Source organism: Budorcas taxicolor, chromosome 1 (genome assembly GCF_023091745.1).
Source record: "Budorcas taxicolor isolate Tak-1 chromosome 1, Takin1.1, whole genome shotgun sequence".
Classification (NCBI taxonomy): Eukaryota; Metazoa; Chordata; class Mammalia; order Artiodactyla; family Bovidae; genus Budorcas; species Budorcas taxicolor.
This window is the reverse complement of record NC_068910.1, coordinates 117161962-117189249: the sequence shown is the minus strand read 5'-3', so window position 1 is coordinate 117189249 and position 27288 is coordinate 117161962. Positions and strand designations below refer to the sequence as shown.

Below are 27288 nucleotides of genomic sequence, written 5' to 3'. Positions count from 1 at the left end.
TGGGAGCAATATTGTGGCTTTGTGTAGGACAGTTCTTCATTGTACTTTAATGTCCTACGCAGGTTAGGATGTTTAGAACTCTAGCCTCTGCCATACAAATGTGCCAGGGGTTGTGACCACTGAGAATGCACTCCCCACTCTTTAAAACCCCTCTAACGAACCGCAGTGTTGCCCCTCATGAGTGCTGAGACTCCCCAACCCCCCAAGCCACACTGACAATTTAAAAAACTTCCTTGATATACACAGAAGAGAATCTGATATTCTTGAAAAAGAATATGTACATAGCACTCCTCTAAATTTAATAAAACCAATAAAAATTATATTGCCAAAGTATTACGGGGAGTTTTGGTTCAATTGCCAGTTAAGAATGTGATCTCCTGACTAGGTGAATGGAAGGATTTCACTGCCCCAGAGTCCAACCTGTTGCAGACACACAGAGAAACAGATGAACTGGGTTCAGCCAACAGTTCCTGCTCAAGAAAAGCGCAGCATTCCCAACCTGAATTATGGAGACAAGAAGGTCGAAGACCATGTATAATTAAGACCTGCATATGGGCAAATGTATAGGTTGAGATGCCCAAGGACGAAGGCTGAAGAGACTTAGGAAGAAGACGAGAGAGAAAAGAGTAAGGCAGGAACCAAGATAACCCTGGAAAACAACTGAAATTCCAACTCGCCACTGCTTCAACTGCAAACCCAAGTACATATCTAAAGGGAGCTGCAGACGGTCAGAAGAGGCTTCAGTGAGAGTCTGACCATGCTGCAGGAAGGCACAGCACGCATCTAACCTTTGCTGGTTTTAGTCGGTTCTGCGGACATATTTCCAGTCTTTTTCTTTTTCCTTGGGACAGGTACACATTTCCGGTCAAATATAACAGGACTATACTGAGGGAGGCTGTTGAATTTCTTTTCAAATTCTTCATCCAGCTTTGTTGAGCTAATGAAAGAGGGGAGGGGAGAGACTCAATCAGCACATGATGTAAATATTTAAAAAGGAAACAATCTAAGATATATTTTAAGTTATTCCATTTGAAAATGGGGTTCCTTAAGAATTAGGACATTGCTAAATTCTGTGCAAGGACATAAAATATCTTTTTAGAAATGCTTGAGATTTACCAAGACAGTTTTCTTAATAAACTCACATGACAGGTTATGTTATTACCTTAGAAAAGTAGAAACACTATATAAAATAGCAGGGTATTATTGAAGTGGAGAATTTGCTGTTTTTTTTCCATTGGCACAGGAATTTTTTATTAAGTTCAATACAAAGCATATTCCATCCAAGTTTTTCATTCTGAAGATTCTCATGTATATGTATGTATATGTATATACACACACACATACATATAGGCAAGTTTATTTATAGAAATTAGTAATTTATATTGATAACTTCATAAACTTAATTTAAAAAAATTACTGACTCGTTTGTGTGCATGCTAAGTTGCTCATTTGTGTCTAACCCTATAGACCATAGCCTGTTAGGCTCCTCTGTCCATGGGATTCTCCAGGCCAGAATATTAGAGTGGGTTGCCGTGCCCTCCTCCAGGGAATCTTTCTGAAGCAGGGATAGAATCCTCATCTCTTATTGTCTCCTGCATTGGCAAGGAGACAATACTTTATTACTAGTGCCATGCAGCAAGCCCATTAACTAGTTTAGTACTTGATTAAAACACACATTTATCTGGAGAGTCCTGTGGACTGAGAAGCCTGGTGCGCTACAGTCCATGGGGTCACAAGAGTTGAATAAGATTGAGCAACTAACACACAAAGAAGATATAAACAAATATTCTGAAGATTAGAAAAAAATTCTGGATAGTTGACCAGGATGAAGACAAAACATTCAAAGAGAAAAGTAAAGCCAGTTTTCCAAGTACACACCAGCAGAGAGGCAACATGACTTAAACGCAAACCACAAATGACTCCAGAAATGCCACCAGCAAAGTTGGGAAATCCTTGGACTGCTGCTGACTGTCTCTACGTAGCCCCACAGCAATGGCAGTGTGCCTGCTGGAAGCTAGGCTGGTTGCTGGCTTTCATTTATAGTGAGATTTATTAGCTTAAGATGCAACCCAAACAGATGGGAGAAGCTGCAGGGGAACTGTTGTGCTTGGGAGATGGAAAATGGAAGGCGTACTGGGAAGAGGGCAGCTTTGAGTACTCACTTACCAGAAGTTAACACGTTAGGCTGCTACCTGAGAAATGTACTTGAGGTGTGTTCACCTAAGACTCTTTTCTCAGTCTTGGAGGAATGTACAAGAATGGGGAGCACAAATAGGACAGTCAGATGATCATGAGAAAGGCCCCCCTGAAAAAGGCCATTATTAAGTTCTAACAAAGCAGTTAAAGGTGATGGCTTGTGGGTGATGTTCCTCCCTTAGTAAAATTTTCTTTTGTCATTTCAGTTAATAAATTATAGTAATGGAAAATTAGGTAACATCTGATACTAATCAGTTGCTGTCAGAAAGCTATCTATAAGATGTGAATTTTTTAGATACTCTGAATAACCAAGAGAAATATGAAAATGTAAGCTGTAACTCCTTAGGTCCCTTGGGACTTCCCCACCCCCCACTTTTTTCACCTAGAATAATTACCTATGTTTTTCTTAAAGAAGTCTATAAAAGTAGAACTGCCAATACAGAGTGAATTTTCCTTGGCTACAGGTAACTAAACAGCACATTTTCTGTGATAAAAAGGTTTACACTACTCATTTAGAAATCTCAGAGAAGATTGACAGATGTGGCATTTTTCACTGCTCAGGAACTATGCTGGCATGTTCCAAATAAAGCAAGCCCAGACAATCTGATTCTGACAGGCCAATATTTAAAGAAGGGAGAGGAGGAAAGACCAGGGTTGTACCACTGATTTAGCCTGCAGAAAATCACACCCCCAGTTAAACACATGTGGCTTCCTAAGAAACGATTAAAACAAAAACACCCCAATCTCTTTTCAGGAACAGATTTCCAAAAGACTGTTTCACTTTTCTTGTTCCTCAGAGAAGACTGGTAAAAACATTCAGGAGTTTCTAATAGAAGCACCAGAGAACTTTTTGCTGGGGAGCCTTCAGGCCTGCTTTATTTATTCCCTTGGGCTTTCACACTCTCTGCAATAAGACCTATACCTCTCTCAGTGTGTAGACCTACAGGACACTGGCAATTCCAGAAGATGGAGAGCACTGGCTCTAATGCTCATTTTTTTTTTTTTTAAATGCTCAATTTTTAAGACAATCCTGCAAATACTTCTGTACTTGACAATAACAAATGTGAGGATTTTCACGTCACTGTTTAAGCATAATGTTGGCAAAATAATCTGAACTTTGGACTTTTAAAAATATTAGAACAAAATATATAAAGTTATAAATATATCATCTCAATATAAATAATATTGAGGAATCATCCTCATGAGAAACACTGTCCACCCTCCCACTGTGTAATGAGGGCCTTAAGATTCCAGACCTCAAAGCACTGTAATGTCCAGTTGACAAAGTACATTATCCCACAAAAAAGAAATGCAAATATTTATGTATAAAACAAATATAATACTCCTAATGCATAAATTTTGCATACCTTTAACATACTTATGAAAAAATATGGAAAATATATTAAAGTGTACTTATTTCTATTCAGTGTATTCTTTTCAAATTTGGCTAATGAGAAAGCTAAAGGACAGTACGACTGAATATACAGATGCTGAATATACAGATGCTTTCTTTTTTCACCAATATAAAGTATTGTATCACCTATCAAAATGCTTTATGTTAAGCTTGGTATTAGGAGTCTGTCTTATATAATAAAAAATTAAATAATTCTTAATTATTTTACCTCAATGTATGCTCCTTCTTGATACTGCATTTTAATACATAATTAATTGCTGAAATTTCTCTGTATTGAGAGAATATTCAATCTAATATTTTTTACCTTAGAGCATTAGAACCTGGTTTAAACAAAACAAGATTAGAGGTAGGAACATAATTTTATGTACATTCTCAGCTGCCATTATTTTATAAATGTGTACATAACCTTTACAAATATTATATGAAGTACATAGAGTACATAAAATTAGCAAAGTATAAGCCTGTGATATTCACTGTAAACTTCAGATCAGAACTACATGTTGGCGATATGAAAGGATTTACAATGTCACACCACTAGTACAAGGTGGACCTCAACTGAAGCTCAGGCCTAAGTCTACAATCTACACATTCTGTACCATAATTAAAACATGAAAGACACTATTATTCACACACCATGCTAACAGCAGGAATCACATGATGATCTGTATTTCCTCATGAGTTTACTAAGACCACAGTAAGTGCTGACCGAATACTCAAAGAATAAGCTGTCAGTGATTTGTTTACCTTGAAAACTTAATACTACTGCACGTGTGGTCTGTGCTGCATGGCTGACTGTGCCCACAGGCACTTACCCAAGGACAGAGTCTTCCTTTGGCTTTGTCTTTTTGAACTTCTTGCTTCCACTGGTCCCACTCTGGCTAAATGCCCAGCTTTCTTCATTCCAACACCCTTCATGATCAGACGAGTTTCCTTTTCCTGAGCTTCGTTTCCCTAAGGAAATTCAAAAGAGTGTGCTTGGCATATTGGGATGGAAAGGAAATCATCTTAATTGCTTCATAAGTGACCTTTTGACCCCTTAGGTACTATTTGCATGATGCTATTTGTTAATTATTTCAGAGAACCACCTTCAATAACAGAATGTGTAAAAAGTAACTTACAGACTGAGATCCACAGTCTCGTAACGCAACAGGTGCTACTTGACTCATGAGAAAGACTAAGTACTATTTACTTTTCCATTACAGAATCAGCCTGAGGTGTAGACTTGTTTCTAGAGTCTACAGGTCAAGATTCTGTCAACCATACCTGCGTGATTCTGAAAATTATTTCCATCAGTTAAAAACCAGACTAAGAGCTCTACACATGCAATACTGATCCTTCAAAACAAAAAATCAGCTGACACCAGTAAAAAGGAAAAAGACTGGAGTAACTTAGAACACTTATATTCTGAGAATTACGTTGAATAGAAACGTTCCTCTATGGTGCTAAAACATACGGTAAAATGACAAATGTATATATTCTATAAGCCACAAAGACTCATACAGATCTAAGATACTATTTCGATACTAATGTTCTTTACTGTAGTCTTAACTGCTTTTCAATACCTCTGCAGGAGGAATTCTGCTAGGTTTCCATGTTCTCTTCAGATTTTGAGAAGTCGCTTACCTCTGTCAACATTAGCTCGCAGAGAGGTGAGCATGCCCTCAGACACCAGGGTTTTATAAAGAGCACCTTTGCAAGACCTCTCCGATTTCCGGGAGCCACAAGTCTCTATCTTTCTGTGACAGTCACTGTCCTCAGGCTTGGCCTGTCCTGACAGGGTGGGTGGTAGCGCATCCTCCGTGGGGGTCAACGGTTCTGCTTTGATACCCTCTGGCACCTCACCAGAAATGTTCTTGCTGGCAGAAATGCTGATAAAATCTGGAGGTCTTGACTCTTTGGTGGGGTCTGAGGATTTCTCCTTCGACATCTTCTTCTCTCTAGATCTCACTTTTTTCTTTGGTGGCTTGGCATCCAAAATACTCCCCTTTCCACTGGAGGATGGGCGGGCCTTCTTGCGAGGGGTGTCTCCAAGCTTCTCAATGCCCCAGTCTCCCTTGGCCACAGCCTCAATGGTGTACATGACGCTCTCGATATCTGACTCCGAGGACTGCCTCTTCTTGCAGGCCTTCTTGGGTGTGGATTTATCATTTCCGTGTCGATCCATTTTGTTTTTCTTCTTTTTCTTTTTTAGCTTCTCTGGTTTGCTTAGGGCTGTGGGATCCTCGATGATCATGATTCCATGAGGATGGCATATGTGGTCCTTTCTACTGGGAACATCGCTTATTATTATCTTGCTACTGGCAGAGTAGGAAAAATCAGGGAAGTGGCCACATTTTTGATCTTCCTCTAATTCTTCCTTTTTAATTTCTTTGGGAGCTTCCATTTTTATACCTATTATATCATCCATTCGGAGCTCCTCAAAATTTCTTATTTCCTTAGAATCTCTTACATTTTCCTTAGCTGATTTTTCAAATTCTGCTTCTTTCTGTAACCTGGCTTCATCTGTTTTCTCCATTTTTGTGTCTCTTTCTTCCTTTCCCTTTTCCAATTCTTTAATTCTTCCACCATCTAATTCTTTCGCTCTTATTAGCTTTGATTCTTCCATTTTCACCCCCTCTGATGCCAGGCACATCTAAACAGGTAAACACAATGAGAACAAAACACATTACTGCATACCTGAAATTACCTTAAACTTTTAAATAGCATCCTTAAAAACAAATAATCAAAACAAACTTCAAACTTTACAATAACAAGTCCACTTCTGAAAAATTAACTTATTCAAATTAATAAAAGTTTTATAATATAATCATTCAGCTCTGGAGGAACATACACTCAAATTGTCATCTTCCAGTTTCTGATGAAGCTTTTAGTATGAAAATGAGATTTGGTAAAAGGAGCAGGGAAGCTAGAGTTGTAAGACCTGAGCTTGAGTCCCAATTTTGCTCCTGCTAACTCTGTATCTAGAATGAGTCATTTCAGCCCTCAGTCCTCTGCTGCCTTTGTGAGATAAAAATGATGATGACAGTTATCTCAGAGGACCCTGTGAGGTGTAAGTGAGATGATGCGTGCATGGCAGTGCTTAGTAAATCACCCCCAAACTCTATTCAGATATTTACCTTTTCTTTTTTCCTTAGGGAAATATGAGGAAAATAGCAAAAATTTCTACGTAATCACTTGAAATTAGAAATTATAAGATGAAAGCTCTGAAAAGTAAGTAGTAGGTTGCTTTCTTTAAAAAACTTGTTAGCAAACTTGATCTGATCTGAACTTACATGGCTGTAAATTCTGACCAGAACTATAATGAAAATGCTTTGCATTGATAATTTATTTCAGCATGACTATACATGTTTTGGCTATCAAATCTCCATGAATTTGAATATATACTGGAGGAATGAATGGCATACTGTAAGATACATATACTATATCACTTTCCCTAAAATTTGAAAATTTTTGAGTATCAAAACAGATCTGGCAGTAATTCAGTTAGTTTTTAAACTCCCCAAATTTCACATATAGGACATTAAAGGAGAATGTTGCCATTTTACTCTGCAGCAGCTCTAGGTACTTTGAAACTGCAATCTGAAGCTATTTTCAAAAAAGGATATTATAGTTCATTGTCAAATTCATCTTCAATACCTAGGTTTTCACTCAGAAACACTCCCTGTAAGGTGCCCAGGTGCCAGGCCACTAAAGGTATAAGGATCAATAATGCCCATCCCACGTTGTCCTGATAGCCTCCACCCCAGCCCCCCAGCACCTCGGAGGAATTCATCACAGTGACAAGGCTGATGAGACCAATGGCAGCACAGGGATTCTTAGCCATTACTCATTTTATCTACTTTTCACTGACTGTCAATTTAGAGGAAAAAGACTATTAGGGCATGCTGAGCCCCCCACATCAAGTACATGAGTAGGAAACTGAACTGTTTTAAAAGAAAAATCACCATTTTATGGAATGGCAAGTTGCCAGAGATTGTTAACAGCTATAAAGATTTCATTTTTTAAAGTATCCATTTTAAAATGGATAATACATTGAATTAAACATCAGATACCATTTCACCTCATTTTTTCCCTTAGTAATTTCAGGGCATCTCAAACCCTTCCATAAGAATTATAGTATGATTAATAAATATGGGAAGAAACTGGTGAAAAGGCTGGGGGAACGCAGGTAGTGTGAGGTTTCTTTAAAGAAATGAAGGTGACGAGAGTACCCAGTCCTTTGGGATCATTCATAGGAAAGATCTGAAATACTACAAATTCACAACAGAGCTGTCTTTTTCAGGAGATCAGTTAACTTTTAGGCCTCAGCAAACAGTTATGAAGACTGAGAAGTTCCCTTTATTAGGCCCAACCAGGAAAAAAAAAAAAAAATCAAAGCAAAACGTCAAATTAATTCTGTAATACTGATACATTTCATCTTCCCTGTGTACTTTACTCTCAGGGGAGATCTGCTGTTTTTGTCTTAATTTTGAAATAATTTTTATTTTCCTTTCTCAAATATACTAGTCCTTCATGAATCTAACTGCCCCAAATGGGGAGGGACACTATGCTAGTTCTGGCAAGAAGGCTAGAAAGGCATCATCAAGGTAAATTTTATCGTTTTCAAGCACTATCACTCTGGTGGCCTTTAACAAGTCATTTCAGGGACCTTTGCCACACAGGCCTTGATTTTCACAGTGGTGAACCAATGGTTTGCATTTGCACAGGTTCATCTTAGCAAACCCAATAACACTTGGCAAACTCTATTCTCAGCTTCAATATATTTCAGAATGATGCTCCTCATCACCCCTGATAGAATTCTATAGCTAGGAATGAAATGGAACAAATGCAGACATTCACTCTGGGGACATATTCCAGGAAATAGCATAATATTTCTTGGGAAGGTAATTACACTGAGCATAGTCAAGCTTTACTTCCTTGTTTCAGCCTCTTAAAAGTTTTTTCAAAAATAGAGCATGCTAATTCTAAATTACAAGGAAAACAATTATATGGCTAGAAATTAAATTATAACAATCAAACAAATAACTACAAATCACAAATCTCACTAACCAAAACCCAAACACACAGAAATCAGACTCTCAGAGTTGAGTGTTGCTCTAGACTTATCTAATTATCTAATGTTATCTAATTTAACATTCTTCCTAGTATAGAAATTCATTTTACTAAAACACCTGAAAAGGAGTTAACCATCGTTCGGCACAAAGACAGTGACCATATTAGAGGGCAATAATGGCAATTCTGTTTGAAAATTTTAAATATTAAGCAAAAATCTAAGGTAACCCTATTAGTCCTGGTTGTTCCCTGAGCCACTTAAATCAATTCACTCATTCTCTCCTGTGACAGACTTTCAAATCCTAGAAGACAGACTTTATGCTCCCATGAGTCTCTCCCCCTGGCAAACTGCTCATAATATGTAAAGGCTTCCTGGCCTTTTAAAAGTTAGGTCCCTTTTATCTAGATGCAGTATGGTCATCCTGAAGTGAGAATGTATTTTATTGAAATAAAGTGGGTTCCTGTGTGAGCATCGTACTTGCCCAAGGCCACACAGTGAGCTACGGAGCTTATACTTAAATACATATGAGGATATAAAGGCTGAGAAATGGTAACAGTACATCCTCTAGTGAGTTATTGGGGGCAAAAATAAATGAATGTGTGCAAATAAAACTCGCAAATAACGTTAAGTCTGGAAAACACTCATCTTTCTTAGATTAAGTTCCTAGCTATCCTGTAATATTCCAGATGAAAAGTGAAACTATTTGTCAGTTGATATCAACCCTAATCTTCTAATGGGAACCAAAGATGAACTTGCCTCACTGGTTTTTTTTTTTTTTTTTTAAACAGGTCAAACTTCTGGCTTGTATTAGGTTTGTAGTCAACTAAAATTCTGGACTACCCACATAACTATGCTGGGGAGCTTGGTCTCTGCCATTCAATATGTTTATATTTTTTGTACCTAGATGCAAGATTTTCCACTTTTCCTTACAAAGTACATCCTTTTCAAAGTCTGAATTAAGTTACCTTCCAGTTTGGTCTTATACACATATTTGATAAAGTTCCTTTTTGTGTTTTGGTCCAAATCTTTGGTAATAATGTTGAGTAGGACACGGCCAAAGACACAGCCTTCTGACAAACCTTTAGAGCCCTTTCATCAGGTTGATTTTGAACATTAATAAACTATAGCAACCTAAGAATGTTTAATAATCCACTCTAAATTCCTCCCACTCTGTTTACAAGGACATAGTAAAATGACCTGTCAGAAGTTTTGCCGAAATGTGGACACAGTATGCCAACAGCATTCTCTCAGCCTATTTTTAAGCTTAGGAAACAGAAAATGAGGGTGGCTTGTGCAGCAGTCAGGGACTAAGTACACAAACAGAAACAACGGAAGGCAGATCTGGCCGAGGGAATTTATGGCTTGGAATGAATTGACTACACAGGTTATGAAGAACTGGAACACCCAAACAGGAGGTGGTGAGGTAACCCAGGGATTAGCAACAGCAGGCAGGACAAATGGGGGAAGGAGTGCTATGAAGCCCAGGAGCTAGGTCCCTGGTGGAAGACGGACCCACGGTGGGCCACGCTCCTGGGAGCTGGATACACGAAAGAGACGTTGCCTTTGCTTACCTCTACCCCTTTCTCACCCCCTTCCCTGCACAATCCCAGATTCTTTCTTCCTCCCATCCCGCAATTTTTCTGCCAGGGTCTCCCACTGGCTGAATCCAGGTGGAAATCAGGGGACACAGGTACCCAGGAAAGGGAGTCTGCGGCCACCTGGGATATAAGCCATCATACAGGGCACAGAGATCCTGGGGACACACATTAGACAGTAACTTTGTGGAGGGGAGCGGGGAGACTTCCAATAATCCCCAGTTTTCATCTTCTTTTTTATGAGTTCAAATATGATTAGAAGTAATTTTCAATAGTTTCTAGGAAATAGCGGTCCATATTTTCACATGACATCAACAGAGCCCGGGCACAGCTATGGATTTAGTACCTCTTAGAAGATGGAAATGAGTAGGACATGCCTTAGTGACTCAATAACAAATAAAAAACCAAAGAAGATGCCATCACTCCTAGATGTGAGCAAATTTAGTTACTGAGAGGCAGTTTCAAAAGGCAGGAATTCTAGAGCCAGACTGTCCATGACCAAGGACTGGCACTGCCACCAATTAGTTCCTTTTTTCTAAACCTTTCTGTGCCTCAATCTCTAGAATGCGGATATTAATACTGTGCTTGCCTTATGAATACTGAGGGGTTCAGCAAATTGCACATGAATAGTACTTAAGTTGGTATCCAGCACTGAGCAAGAATAATGCACTGTGACAACCACCCCTTTGGGGGCTAATGCCATGTACGTTAAATGCTGGCTATTATTTGTAGTAATATTCATACTGGTATCATTAATAGCACATCATGGCCCTGGCAGACCAACTGCTCCAATTATTCATTCTAGGGTTGAACGACTCTATACCATAGGGAAAACCATACCCAACAACATTAGATTCAGGGAGATCGTAAATCAATTATCTTTCAAGAAGCATCTCTTACTGAAGATATAATCAAGCTCAGTTCCCTGGGTACAAGCATCATTTAGTGACATCTACTTTTGGGTGTATATGTAACACTTCAGTGGGACTCAGGAAAGTGCAAACCAATGACATTATATACACGTATGCGAGGATGTGCACATAGTGGACACAGAAGAACATAAATCAATGTGAACTCAAGTGAATAAAACTGCACAGGATTAATGTCTGTTATTAATTACCTCATCTGCCTTTAGTAGAGGGTTGGTTGTTAATCAGGACTTGAAACAGAACATGCCTTAGTAAATGACAATTTATTATTCTATTATTATTTTAAATAGAACAATAACCTTCTTTAAAAGTGAGAATGGAAAATCATCTGCAGGACACCTGCTGGATGGCACTCCCACAGCTGTACTCAAAGAACTTAAAATGTTAATGTTTTAAATCAAATGCTGAGCATAAATATTTGATATCTACTGTCTATTCCCTCAGGTATTATTCTATTTTTAATAACTGTAACTCAGAGTGGGGGGCACAAAATATATCCTGTTCACCTTTGTATTCTCCAAGAATATTCTAGTAGCTTTCAAAATGAAGGCATTCAAAAGATAATTGTGTTGGATTGAATGGTTCATTAGTTCCGAGGTAAATGATGAATCTAAAATGCATTCTGATTAATACCAGGAAAGAGTTACGAGTCTATAAAAAACAATGCTAATTATGACCATGCTGTGGCTTGGCCCAGACCACGATCAAACTGTCCTTAGTTATGGTTCCCAGGAGCACCCGTGAAAATCACTCACCAATATTTTAATTTTACCTCTGACAACTGGAAACACACTGAGATTTATTACTGTTTCGTGTAGTCAGAGTGGCCTGATAGTGATGTGCTAGAAGAAATGTAACTCACTCCCCCGAACAAACAAAAATCATCATGGTGAAACCCAGATCCTTTGAATGTACATGCTGGACAGACACATAAAAAACTATTCTCTTCAAAATGATTGCAGAGAAAAAAATAAAGATATTGAAATCTTTATAAAGATAAAATGGAGGTTTTTTTTTCTAATTCCTGAGTTCAGAGAGGATGTCATTTTCAGTTCATGTAAGACCACACCTTAGGCTCAGGGTTTGTTATTGGGGAGTTGCTTTAAAGACATAATAAATCTGTGCTACGACAAACATTTATCTCCTCAAATCAAGGACGTTTCAAAATGTATTCCTTTCGACAAATGTTAAGATAGATTCACTTATTAATGTGTCCTGCTTTAAAAGACTGAGTGAAATAACCGGTGAAACATAATTAATCATGTGCACTAGATAAGAAGTAATACCATAGAAGAAGATTCCCTGAACTAGTACAAAGAAATGCGTATGTAGTTCCAAAATATACCATATTATTTCAGTCTTAATTATATTTTGTCTTTCATTGTCTGTAATCAAGGAGCCAGCTCAATTAAAAGCAAGGCAGTGTGAAAACAGACCCACTGACACCAATGAAGAAGTTTCAATTTCAAAATTTCCGCTTTTTAGTACAAAACAAATGTTTTGCAGCCAAGGTATGTTTACAGTGATTTTGTACTGGCTTATTATTTGCCAAAACAGTGTAGACATAACCCCAGGATGACATTCAGCAGTGTTCTTCCAAGATGTGCACCTCTCCCATAATTACATAGAACCAGGATGTTTTTGCCATAAAAATATACTGGCTGATGGTTTCACAGAATAAAGAATAGCATCACTGCTAAGAAAATTCAATTTTCTTTATTATAAAAGATAACTGGTCACACAACAGTGGTCTAAGTGTCTCTCAACACTAAAATCTGTGCATCTTAAATAGCTTACTATTTGCTTTGCTGTAACAACTGGGCCAGGTGGAATGGTGGTTTAAATGTTTATTTGCTATTTCTTCAGGAACTATACCATTTTTAAAGACATTAGATGGGGTCGGGATGGCCTTTGTTTCAAGAGGCCATCTACTGAAGTCTCCTTCAATGGTATTAAAGGAAGTCATTAGGTGTGTCGCTATATTTCAGTCCCTACGAAAGTAAACTGGTGTAATTAGAAATAAAATGAAAAGTTTTAGCATAAGGGTTTTCTAAAAATGGCTTGCAACTCTGCACAAAAAGGAAAGAAACGCACCACTTTCAAATAAAAGGCCCCTTCAAATACACAGTAATTATACACAGACTTCAGTTTTGTGATAAGTGTGTAGGTGAAGCCGGGAACTACATGTTGAGGTTCTGGGCTTCAGGGGGCTACAGCAGGATGAAGGGAGAACGAAGACACAGCAGAACACAGAAGCAGTCACATCTTGATTAGATACCACCTATAATGCCGGTGGTGGGCCGGAGTGCTAACAGGAGGGATGAGACTTCCTACTTTTATCATTATATAATTTCTGTAATTTTAACATAATTCAGCTTTTCTTACAGTGAGCTATAATTTTCCATAAGATTTAATTTTTATAGTTACTGTAATAAATTCATTGTTACCCATCCATTTGATTTTCATTATATGTGGTTTTTGTAAGTTAGAATGTAAGAAAAACTAGGGTGTTGAGGCCTCTGAAAACATCTCCTTTTTTTTAATAAGTAGGGTTAATGAAAACTTTTGCAATTCCCTGGGACCCACCATACCCAAAATCTTGCCTATTACATCGATGAAGAGTGTATCTGGAGAGGTCCAGCATTCTCTTTCTTCAGCTGCACCGTAACAGATGATTTGCTTCACAAATTGTGATAGAGAAGAAACGCACAACGCAGATGGATCCAGCAATCCTGCGGCGACTGATTTTCACCTTTCCTCCTGTGCTCAGAGGAACATGGGTCTCTGCTTTCTAAACTCGGCCATCTACCTAGCTGGCCAGCCCCTCATGTGGACTCTTTGAGTACTGGATGTCCTCAGTTATCTCTTCTCCCTCAGCATGCTTTTCTACTTTGGGGGCTCCCCCCCAGGTTAACAAACATCCAGCTTTCTCAAAGTCAGGCTCCAGGATCACTCAAGGCAAACTTCTGGAAGCCCTTCTCCTGCACACTCAAGTTCAGGGCTGGAGTGGTTGCTGACTCCCTTCCCTTCCCTCTGACATAGACTCAGTTGTTAAATCCAGCTGGATCCCCTGTACCCTGCCACCCCCACAGCCAGCAAGCGAATCTCTTCAAGGGCTGCTCTCACCACTGCACTCCCCTGCTCCAAATCTTCAATCACCCTTCATTATTTTCAAGTACAAGTATGTCTGCTTCACACTAAACACCCTCCCAATTCTGACTTGCAGCGACACTCTACGTTCACCTTGCATAAATCTCCCAGCACAGCCCTGCACTCATGCTCGGCTGATTTACTTGTTGTCATCTACCTATTTCATGTCTGCCTGCCTTTGTCTCTTCACTGTATCTCCCCCATCTCTCCGTTTAATTATGCATAAATCACTATCTCCAGTGTGTATGGCTGGTTAGGTAGAAAAGGCCAGGGGCGGGAAGGAATGAACAAGTGCAAATGGATACTGGCCATGACTACTGGACTCAGAGTCTGGACTCAGTAGGGAAAGGAGAGGACAGTGACATTTGTACCACAAACAGCTCTCTAAGGGGGCAGCCACTTATCCGCTCTGACCACCGGTTCTCATGCAGATGCTGGTCCAGTGTCTCCAGGCCCTCCGTACGCATTTACTTGAAATCTATAATTTTAAAGTATTAGCCACTAATTCGAATGTAAGATATAACACAGGTCAACAAATTGTGGGCCAAACAGAGTATCTCTTAAAGCTGGGTGTGGCCCAAAGGCTGCTAGTTTCAACCTCTGTTCCCCAAGAACTCCTTCAAAGAACCATCTATCTTCGCTTCCTCCTCAGTGCTGAGTCCCCAGAGCACTCCAGCTGAATTCACTGCTCCGTTTACTGATTTTACACATTCACTTTGGGTATCACTCCAATTGAGCTTCCTCATCTCATTGCATGATTTCCTGTGAAACCACTTGCACCATTAATTTATTTCTTATCCCTTAACTTTTTATATTTTATCTCCTTACAACTGGAGAACAGGTTCCTAGAGGACAGGAGGTGTATACTATAATTTCCTATAGTCCTCACAGTATCTCCCAAAGTATATTCGCAAACAGGCACTTATTTAAGGGTGTAAGATGTATCTCGACAGTTGCAAAAGTAGAATCACTTTTTAAAAAGGAAATATCAGCTCCATGTTTTTGACAGCAGTCTTGAACAATCTGTCATCTTATTCAGCCATACACATGTGTAGGAGTAAGCTGTCTTCCATAGAGCCCTCTATAACGTGCAAACTCCTGTAACAACTAACTTGCACAGTCTTTTATATTTATCTAAAACAAGTGACAGAATAGCATAGTGTTGAAGATCCCAGGCTGTGGAGAGACTGCCTAGATTTCTAGCCATGCTCTAACACTTCCTGTCCATGTGACCTTAGGTGAATCACAAAACTTCTGTCTTTTTCTTAACTGCGTAAAAGAGGAATGATGATAATACTGACCTCAAAGGACAGGTGTGAGAATTCAATGACTTAATATAAAGTACATAAAAGAGTACCTAACACACTGTAGATAACAGACATTGGTCATTATCATCTTATGATAGATAATAAAAATTACTTGCAGATAAAAAAATTAGAAGTAAAATAGTAATACTTTTAGGCTTATGCTCCAGCCCCTTAACTAAGCATTCCAAACACCAAAACTGGATCTGGAGTTAAGGTCTTCCAATACCACTGATGTCAAAAGAAAGCTCACAGGTTATCTCATTGTACATCCATATGCAGGTAGCGTCAGCTGCCTCACTGTTAACAGCATGGAATAGGCTCTCAGAAACAACTGTTTGCTAGAATAAATGAAAAAACTAATCCACTTGCTGTACTGAGCAATTTTAGTAACAGATATCTTTAAGTGTAGCATTTTCTTTGCGAAAATGTACAGATAAAGACGTCTCTGTGAGTCTCCAACTAGAGCAACTATTACACACAATGATCTCTAGGAGGATGCTCTGCTGCTCTTTATGTGACCTGACCTAATTAATTTCAAAAGGAAAGGAAACACAATACATTATAGTACCTGCACCAATTAACTGATTAACTGAACAGTATGAACCTCATGGAGGTTCAAACATAAAAGACTGCATTTTTCACAATTCCCTGACCTTAGCAGCACAGTGCCAAATCTCCCTTCCTAGCTGGAGTAGATTCCTGAAAAATAACTGGAATAGATCCCAGAATTTTCAGGTCTCTTTCAGCTATTAAAAATCCACCCAATTTAAAATGTCAATCAAATGCCTGAAGCAGAGCCTTCTGCTGGAGGATCTCCCAGCTTAGGTGCTGGGAAGTGGGGAGGGGTCCTCACAATGAGAAGCAGGCCAATCTAAGTCCCTCTCTGTCTGCTGCCAGCCTCTTCCAGTTTTCTTTTTGCCTGTTAAAGTGGGTGTAAGCACAGCAACAAATATATGCCTACCATATTTCTTGCTTTTCTCCAAGAGAAGAGTTTTCTTGTAAGAAACAGCCTGTCTTTGGGAGGGCTCCTCAACCACTCCCCCCATGCCCAGCTGCAGGAATGAAGCTGGGAAGGGTTAAGTGGTTAGATCTTGGGTTGGTTCCTGGCCCTTCCTTCACAAGACATAAAGCCACTGGTTGAAAGGACAGAAGAAGGAATGGTGGAGGTAAAAACAACTACCCTTGGTTACGTTTTTGTTCCTACTAACTCCATGTAAGACTGAATGACCTTGGTAGGGATGTCAAGGACAAAGATGATATACAAAATATTTAACAGGCAGGAGTGCTAAGCAACCAGAAGGGACGTGGTGTCAGGGCTAGAACAGGGTGTTGCAGGCCCCCTGCTGTGCCCTCTAGTTGCTAGGATCCCAGTCTTTTTACCAACAATAGGAGGTGTTTTGGTATTTTAGTACTGGGACAGCTGTTCTGGTGCAAACTAGCTGAACAACACTCCTGCAGCGGGAGTTCCTCAGACTGTCAAATGAATGATCAGACAGTCCCAGGCCAGCCCTCTCCCCATGACTGGCGCATGGCCTCTTGCCTGATCAAGTCGAACTACCTTCTACTTGTTCATTTGTCCCTGGAAAACAAATGCATCCTTGCAGTGCCAGGAGAGAGAGCGCAGCAAGCTGTTCTAAGTCTCTGCCTGCTGTTGATTTCCTCTGGTTCTCTTTTTGCTTGGTCAGAGAGCAGAAGGCAGCAGCAATAAATCAACATCCAAGACATTGCTTGCTTCTTGCCAAACCATGAGAAGACACTTCTTCACGCAGTCTGTAACGGGGTTTCTCTCAAAGCTGTCTTCACTGTGTTTGACAGAGGCCAGGGGTGAAGAAGAGGAAGTACTCTGCTTTCCTCCACAGGACAAGGAGAAAAGCCATGATACTCCAGTGACTGCCCAGCCTGTGACACCCCACCCCTGGGGTTAGGGTGGGGACAAGAAGGAAAACCCCTGGGGTGGTCGATCGGATGGCAGCTGGGTTAGGCTGTCTCTTTATAAATCCTTCGAGAAGATCTGGCCCAAACTGAAGGTGGCTTGTTGGTGGCTTTCCCTTTGGAATGTGTGAATTTAAAGCTATTCTTTAGGATTTCTGACAACAGCAACAATTTGGGCCACAGGAAAAATTCTTTTCAATACCCTGTCATGCTTATCTAAAGAGGTACCTGAAATAATTAAATATTATATTCTTTTCAAGAAAAGATGAACATCAACTACACAAGGGAGAAAAAAAATAACTGAGGAAGCATATTTCCACTGGTGATTATTTGAAGATGCTGATTAATCCATTGTGCACATATTTATGTTTAATTACAAACTGGGAAGGCTTTAGGATGTTATTTTAAAACACACTCTATTAGCATTATGGCATCATATTCATGTGGTGCAAATAATAATGTGAGATTTTCTCAGTAAATAATTTTTTACCGACCCTGTTTTATCAAAAGCATATATTTTTACTCAGATCTTATATGAAACTAAGTCTGAGTATAAGCTGATTTGCTATATAATTGCAATAGGCTTACTGCAGTCATTTTACCCCTTTAAATTACGACACCAGCACTGAAACATCTGTTAGACCATAGCATCTGTTTCATATTTGGGATGCATCCCTACAAATTAGAAGAGTGTTCTTTTTAATGAGCTCTGATTTAATGGGGAATCCTTTTTTTTTTTAATGACTGTTGTGCCAAAGAAAGAAAATGAGAAGACAAATTTTCATTGCTCTAGCACCCCCCACAGCAAAGCACCTCTAAGGCCCATACATTTCCAATACAAAACTATCTAATAAATATATATTTACATTGAAAGTTAGTTTGTTTTATAGATTGTAAGTTGAACGTGTTAGTTATTCAGTTGTGTCTGACTCTTTGTGACCCCATGGACTGTAGCCCACCAGGCTCCTCTGTCCATGGAATTCTCTAGGGAATGGGAAGTCATTCCTTTCTTCATGGAATCTTCCCAACCCAGGGATGGAACCCAAGTCTCCGGCATTGCAGGCAGATTCTTTACTATCTCAGCCACCAAGGACAGATTAGTGTTGTTTAATATTTAAAAGATCGTATGTATAAGTTTGTGTATATATATATAAACACAATCCTCCCCCACAGGAGGAGCCAAAATGGCTATACACTCATATAATTTAAGAAAAATAATTATTTCATATAAATTATTTTGACAAACTATATAGTCTTAGATACTTGACAAATTTATGACCTCATCGTCTCCCTGCTTACGAAGACATGGTTACAACTCTAAAGGCACACTCATTGCCAGATCTTCACCACTTTAGTTCTATCAGAAATAGTACCTTGCTACTGACTTACCCAGTTCTTTTAAAAACTACTCCCTGTGGTCTCCCTAAGTTTTCTAGTTATTCCTAGCCCTCTATTTTGAGTCTGAATTTGTCTTATACAAGAAGCATGTCAGCTTCATGTCAGATACAACTGGGTTAGTTTGCCCCACTGTTTACATACTTTACTGTTTATGCTTCTAATTTGGATCTGGCTGGACTTAGATAGTTAAAATTCCTAAATTTTAATGACACAAGCTACCATAAAATTTAGAAAATGACAGGCTGTCCCATTAAGTTCAATAAACTCAAAATAATTTATCACAAACACACACACACACTCAGAAGAAAGAAATGGACTGGAAGGAAGACAGAAAAAAAAGAGAGAAAGTTTAATGAGAGATATTTGGTTACCCATTTTGTACCTCCTAATTTGTTTCACTGAAAGAGAAAACCACTACAACAGTGTCTGGTGCTAAAGACATTTGTCCTACACGTTCCCTTTAAGGCAGAGTGGTCACAATTTGGCAAAGGAAGTCCCCCTCTTGCCCACCCCAGTAACAATCACTTCCGGCGTCTTTCCTCCCCCCCTGTCCCCAACAAGTGAGAGTTCTGTCCTTCACAGGCTTTACAAAAACATCTTTTTTACTCAACCAAAGGAATAGTAGCATTTTATATCCATGTCACATCAAATGCACAACTGAGAGAAGCTATAAAACCAGACTTTAGAACATGTCATTTGAGTTCTTCACTAAAAAAGCCCCCCAAATTAAAACATCAACTACCTGATTTAAAAGTAGTGCTTTCCAGAGATTTATAGATGTTATTAATATAAGAGAATCAGAGAAGAGGAAAATTACCTAGACCATTTTTCTGGGTTTAGGATGGACTTACTTTATCAATCCGAGAGAGACAAAAACTGACCTTATTTTAAAATACTGTCTGTGAAAGGATTTTGCTGTTTCCCTGGATAACCTTTTTCAATGCTTGATGACTTTTAGTAGCAAAAGTCCACTTTCCTTAAATTAAAGATGAACCCCCCTCATTGTTGAAATTATATACAACACACATTATGGTCACAGGTGAGATAGTCCAGTTTAGGCAACATTGTTATGATTAACTTTTTTGTGACTTCAACCACTGCAGATTTATCGCAATGTATTCTTAGAAACTTGCCTCAGCCAGTTGAAAGAGTGCAGACTTTCCACAGCGTTTTACAGGTTCAGCACCACCCAAGTGTGAAGTGTTTGAAGAAATCTATATGAAAAACAATTCATATAAAGAATATTAATTGTGATATCAGAATTTTTGCTCTCCATTCACACCCATTCAGGAATTTCCCTTAGTTTATAAGAATATCATTGCTTTCAAGTGTCAAATAACTTAAATGTGTTAGGTTTGGGATTGTAATTTTGAAACCAATGTTAGTAAATAAGCTCAAAAATAGCAACAAAAACACCAGGTGTGACTTGGATGGCTGTTGGACGATAAGAAGTATGAGTATTCCAGGCTTTAAATTTAACTCTATAACCTTAAAACAAGTTATACATTTCTACTTTCATATAAACACCAACTCAGCAACTGGTCATATAGAAAAGAGATTTAGTGTCATTTCACATTTAACAAAAAGCAATTAGCTAATTTTTTGTTGAAATACATTTGGGATCCCTGTGAAAAGATAGCAACAAGGCAGTCAACAAATATTTTTCTGAGAATTGAAGAGAAATGTGTTAGGCAATATGACAAGACCTGGTGAAGCGAAGTCTTATATGAAATACTAGCAGTAGCACTTAAGAGTATGCTCTAAAGTACAAAGATGAACTGCGAAGACCACAAATCTCAGTAAGCACATCAACATACACACACCATTACATGGTGACTGCATGCTCTTCTTCAAATTTTGTAAAACTGCAACTGGGCACAGTTGCAACAACGAACAGCACTGTCCTATCTCATTTTTATAGGAAGACTTAATTTCTAATTTCAAGCTTAACTCAGTCAAGAGTTGAGAAGGACATATATTGTTAAGGATCTTTACAAAGAAGTCTTCTCCTAGAGAAGTTCTGTCATCATTACAGCAGCTAACAATGGTCTATGCTGTTAATATTCCTCATGATTGGGAATTCTTTCTCAGTTTAAGACAGGTATTTCTCAGTTCAGTTTAGGGGGCAAACCTGCCTTGTGATGATATCCTTACAGGTGACCCCAGGCCCAACAGGGAATATCATGGAGCTGTCCCCCCAGGAGAGACTGGGGGCTTCATTACTGCTAGAGAAAATTCTCCCTAGAAAATTCTCCCTGCTGAATAAGAGGCTTTTGTTGAGGCAAATATCTAATAAGCCACCTGGATCATTTAGAAAGGGCTAGTTTAAGTTTTAGGGGATTTCTCCTCCTGGGTGCTATCATTTTTGATAGTCCTTCCCTATTCATCCCACTCACTTCCTTTTTCTTTAGATCAACTTAGGGGCTGAAGCTTTCTAAAGATTTTCCTCTGGCTGAATTTTCTCTGATATATGTCACTTCTACTTTTTCTAGACAAGGTGAATTCAATTACTAACCTTATCATTAGACTAAGAAAACAAACACATTTAATACAATTACTAACTTGGGAGTAACTTGACCAGTCACGTGAACCCACACTGTATTAATAGAAAGGACATGGCTTTTGTGTCAGACAAACAAGCCTTCATTACTTTTTGTTGTGTGGACTGAAGGAAATAATTAAGACCACATCTTCACCTTCAAAACAGAAACACTATCTGCCCCGTATTCCTTTTGTGAAGATGACATGTTATGTTAGTAAAGAGTCTGGCCCAGTGCTCAGCCCATATTATGCCCTCAATCAACAGTACAATTATTAGTTATAAGGATTTATCATTATTAACACTAATAAACTCTTAATACAATCCCCCCAAATTAGCTACAGATTGAAACTAGAATAAAGTGAAAAATTGCAACCTCAGAGGTTAATTATTAAATTTAATAATCTGTAGAATATTAAATTTGTCACATAATCATATAATACCCTCAAGAGCACAACAAGCTCGGTGACGCTGCAACACACAGCTTGACAGTTTTCTAGCTCTTCCACTGGCTCCCCCTGCTGTCGCGTTTATTGCTGTAGGTTTAGACTCCCTGACGCTCTGTGTGTGTGTGTGTGTGTGTGTGTCTGTGTGTGTGTGTGTCTGTGTGTGTGTGTTCAATACCACAAAGCCTATGTGGCTGTGTAGGTTCACTACCACAAAGCCTGTGCCAAATGACTGCATGGCACACCCAGAGGCTCAGTGAAGAACTTCTGACCACACAGATCCATTACTTGTCAGCTGAGTTAACATGCAGTGTTCTTCATCGAGGCTGGAGAATGGTTCCTTGCCTTGCAAAAGAAACCACTGCTTAATGTTTAGTAAGCACTATTTTTCCTCATTATCTGAAAGTATTTTTACCTATCTGTAGGTACAGGGCAGTATTTTAAATGCTCAATGTTGCTGTAAGCCTGATTTCCAAAGGATCATGCTGGTAGGGGGCGTATCAATGTATTTTAGCGACCCAACGTTTCTAGAATCACCTAACAATAAAAATTTCATGGAATGACTCAACAGTAAGATATACTTTCTATAAAAATGCCTTTTGGCTTCTTAACTGGGGGAAGGGGTTGGAACTTATGTTACTGTCTGCAGCACTGGGCATGGCTGACCTTTGTCTTGAGAGTCTTCTCTGGATTTCCAATACTGCAGACTATCTCTAAGGTCTCTCCTTGCTGTTCTTTCTTGGTTCTCCCTTTCTATAGTGAGCCCTTAAATGTTCTCCCTCAGGGTTCTGTCTTAGGGCCCTCTGTCTTTTGCTTTATACTTTTTCTCTCGGTAATCTCATCTGCTTCTAATATAAACATAGCTTATGTAATGCTGACTTTTTATACCATTGTTCATTTCCTTGTATTCTTTTTTTTCCTATTTAAGGGACATCTACATCCTTTCAAGTAAGAATAATATAGCTAAAACATGTCTTTCAGTGACAGGTCTGCCAGTGGAGGGAAGTGCATGTTATGTCGCCCTCCTGGGTAGGGGGCAGTAGTGGGCCATACTGCATGGTAAGTTTGGGGCTATGTTTTTTTATTTTCCTCACATTGGATGGGGCTTGCTAATCTGTTTATTCCACTGTAGTCTCTCCTCTGTCTATTAACAGGGTGGGTATTAAAAGTATGTGACGTACAGCAAAACTGCAAGAAAAATGATCACCCTCGTTAAACTGCTATTTTTATAGCTGCCTGAGGTAGGGGAGCACATCAAGGAAAGAGGTGGCAAAGATCAAAAGCAAATTAGGCAGAAGCCTTCTGGAGTTATAACAGGTATCATAAACACTGTAGTCTGGGAGGAAATGACCAACAATTGTTGAGTGAATAAATGAATCAAAGAACGAACAAAACAATATGACGTAATTGGTCTTCCTTATCAAAAGAAATATTAATTCTTCCAATAAAACATGGAAAACTTTCACACCGATGAGCTCCAGTGTGAGCATATGGAATCTGTGTCAAGTATAACATTCTGTAACATATTGGGCACGCCATCATAAAAATGAATACTTTAAAACGTAGTCTGGGAGGAAATGACCAACAATTGTTGAGTGAATAAATGAATCAAAGAACGAACGAACAATATGATGTAATTGGTCTTCCTTATCTTAAAAGAAATACTAATTCTTCCAATAAAACATGGAAAACTTTCACACCGATGAGCTCCAGTGTGAGCATATGGAATCTGTGTCAAGTATAACATTCTGTAACATATTGGGCACGCCATCATAAAAATGAATACTTTAAAATTGCACCAATTGCTTTTATCCAAGAGTGACAATACCTTGGAGAGATTATGATTGTATTTACATTAGCAAATGAAAAATCTTCTAAGGGAAGTCTTAGTGTTCAAATGTATCTGTTTAAATTGTCCAGATTAGCTCCCTGTCTTCAAAGTAAACATGCAATTTTTCAACATAAAGGCATACTCCAGGTGTAAGAATCAGCCACTCAGCAGAGAAGAGAATATGTGGACTGGTCATGGCTTTCAGAATTGTTAAATAATGGATGACAACAACTCCCTTCTGGCATTACGTTTGGTCATTAGTCTTCAGTAAATGAGATCTAAACAGTGACAGATGTGTCAATCTACACATAAACAATAAAAAATGCAGAGAGGAAACTCATTTTGACCAACTTAATGGATCAGAGTCTGGAAACAGTGATGGCTCTTCAGATGGGCCAAGTGGAATCTTGACGAATTACACCCATCAATATGGAAGGGGAGACAGGCTGAAATGTGAGGAAAACAGGTTCTATACTCTGTATTTCTTTCTACATCTTGTAAAGCAGATATATTTTTCTCCCTTAAAATGTACACATTTATAAAGAACCTACAAGCAAAATGTTCTTTATTTAGTTTCATGGTTCCATGCAGGTTACTTTAATGGGTTTTAAAATCATCAGATTTGGTTCAGAAGGAAAAGATATCCTTCTCAGCTTGTGAGACAGAGACCCAAGACTTGACATACAAGAAAAAATATATTCATTTAAAGAAATGCCCTGGGTTAACTGTTTTTTAAAAAGTGTGTTTCTAGGATAATTGTATTACACAATAAATGACCAACCTCTTCCTGGAGTTATGAAGACTTGTAAATGAAATTAACACTAAGGGTCTCTAAGAATTTTGCAAGCCTGATCTTAAGGGCATTTACAAAGCAAAACATTCTTCAACAGAAAACTGTTGCCTAAATGATATAAACATTTTTCTCTAAGTGTATGTAATAGGACCAAGAATCTCTCAGAAAAGGGATGAGGGTTATAATGTGGCCCATTGGGCAAATTTTTATTATCTGCCCATTTCCTCCTCACTTAATCCTTTCCCTGTAAGTTCCCAGAGATACCAGAAGTGCCTTAACAATGCTGATTTAATAACTTGTGGTAAAAATTACCACCTATAGAGCAGTGATCTCAAACTGCAGTTCCCTAAGAGGAAACCTGTTGAAAATGCAAATTGTCAGTCCCACTGAAGACTTATTAAATAGAAACTTTGGGGGTAGAGTTCAGCAATCTGTGTTTGAACAAGTCTTTGAGAGAACTCTGATGTGTTTCAAAGTTGGAGAGCCTCTAGTAAAGACTAATTAGACCAAGAATTTCAAAAGCCTTTTTGTTTTCTCAAAGGTGACGGGTGTTTCATGAAATAATTATAGAAGTTTTAGGGATACGATCACAGTAATTATAGGCTATTCTATTTCTACCCTAATAAATACACTCATAGCAGATCTTAGTAGATAATTTAATCAGTCCATCTAGTTAGTATAGTTTAGATTTGAATAAACCAGTGCAATACTCGGCTGACAATATGGTCAGATCATAACATGAGAGAGATTGAAACTTAAGAGTTCTCTTGGGTCAGCTGAGGAAAGTGACTGGAGGTTATATATATCCTTAGAAAACCCTGTATTTTAGTATACTTCTCTTATATAATCATATATAGCATTTACAATTAAACAGCTAAGTACATAATAATTTAATCTGCTTAGGAATTATAAGGGCTCTTAATTATCAATCTATACAAAATAAAACCAGGAAAAATAATACACAGAGTTTAGATGGGAACTGTATTTGATTCCAAAGCAGAACATTTTATTTTGGTTTTCCATCGTGCATGCCTTCCTCTGTTAAGGCCTTGAAACAAGTCCTAAGAAGTTTTGAAATTAATCTTTTTTAAAGCTTCCTCAAATCTTATACATGCATGGTCAGAAATCCTCAGAAGACAAATGCCACTGAGTATAGAGAACTGATATCTGGAAATGTCTTCCTGCACAATTCCTAAGGAAAGAGAGGTTCTTTACTAGGAAAAACAAAAACAAAAAAACTTTCTTTTTGAGGAGTGAGTGTACAGAACAAATTAATTCAAAAGAAGCATGGGATCTCGTTCTCCAAAGTCACAAGACAGTGGCTGCTTCACCTTCACGTCGCTTCCTAGAGTGGCCCAGGGATTCAGGACACCTAATAAATCTGATGGTGCTATCACTTAAAAATAAGAACCACACTCTGAGTGACAAGACCTGTTAGAAATGCATCAGCTGAGATATGCTATACAAACATTTTTAATTAAATTGAAAACTCTTGGTAAATAATGCATACGTAAATATCAGATGTGTCAAAGACAAGCCTCAACCTAACTTATATTCATGAGTACAGAATTTAAATATATGCCAAATAAATTGTGTTTGGAAGGAACTGTTTCTAAAAAGTTTGATGGAGCCAATCAGGTACCAACACTAAAAACATTTATAGTCATGTCAAAATTCTTTTTTATCTTTGAAAAAATTATTAGTATCAAGTAAATGGATATCAACGACTAGAGGAGAGCAAGGAAATATAAAACGAAACTATTCCCCCGACAGTGAAAATACCAGCCTGTTTATCATAATGAAAAATTATGATAAAATCTTAATTTATTCAGATTCATCAAGCAAATTGTTCTTAGTGAAATGATACCATTATATGATATTCTGGTTACCACTTTTATAGAATAGCCCTCAACAACTATAGCAGCACTATGACAGGGAAGTCTTACAGATAAGCAAGCCAACTGGTAGGATCTAGTTGTGCTGGTTGACGCAAGTGTCCCAAGAAGAAGCAGCATTTAAAAAAACACTGTTAGAGCTAAAAGTAATTTTTTCTCATTTTCAAAGTAAGATGCTGGGTTTTCTCCTGCCAAAAGGATATCATTTTACATTTCATTTATGAAGCACTCTTTATGCAAATGAATAAAAAGTGATTCAATACATCAATATTAAACAGAACAGTCTTGCTTGTCATTTTCTCTCAACCCTATAAAAAATTGCTTAGTTTATGATATGCATTTTTGGTTGAAATTAATAAAAAGGAAAATGGGGAAAAACCTAAAGGAGATGGTATCTTACTTTTGCAAAAGGGATATATTTTATTATTTGTCATATAGTGCTTATTAGAAACGAGCATATGATTGAGGCCAGGGCTTTTGTGGCAAAATAAAGAATATCAGATTGCCTTCTCATCATACCAACCAAGAAAATGCTCTCCAGGGTGTGCTCTTTCTCTCTGGCTGACAATCCAGAGAAATCTGAGATCCTGCAAGAGCTGACCTGACCTAAGCCTGGGATTAAACGCTAATATAAATACTGGCTGAAGCTACATCACAGTATAATCTAACAGGTCGTATTCACCCGGCATTCACTGTGAGACGCATTCATCAACAACAGCATCTAATTTTGCTACTGGAAAATTTAATATATAAATTGGAATACTATGACCTTCATGGTGACAATTTTCCTAAGCTTTTAAAGCAAGTTAA

At 38.3% G+C, this 27288-nt stretch overlaps 1 protein-coding gene across 1 annotated transcript in view; it reads right to left on the bottom strand.

Annotated features, from left to right (window-relative positions):
- The window catches only part of BBX (BBX high mobility group box domain containing), an 87661-nt gene that overhangs the window by 24722 nt on the left and 35651 nt on the right, over positions 1–27288 (bottom strand). Inside the window, exons 7-10 of the mRNA XM_052646240.1 lie at positions 20108–20188; positions 5234–6242; positions 4423–4561; positions 789–937 (exon numbers count right to left, since the gene is read on the bottom strand). Of these exons, the coding sequence (XP_052502200.1) occupies positions 789–937; positions 4423–4561; positions 5234–6242; positions 20108–20188 (1378 nt within the window). The remainder of the gene's footprint in view (positions 1–788; positions 938–4422; positions 4562–5233; positions 6243–20107; positions 20189–27288) is intronic.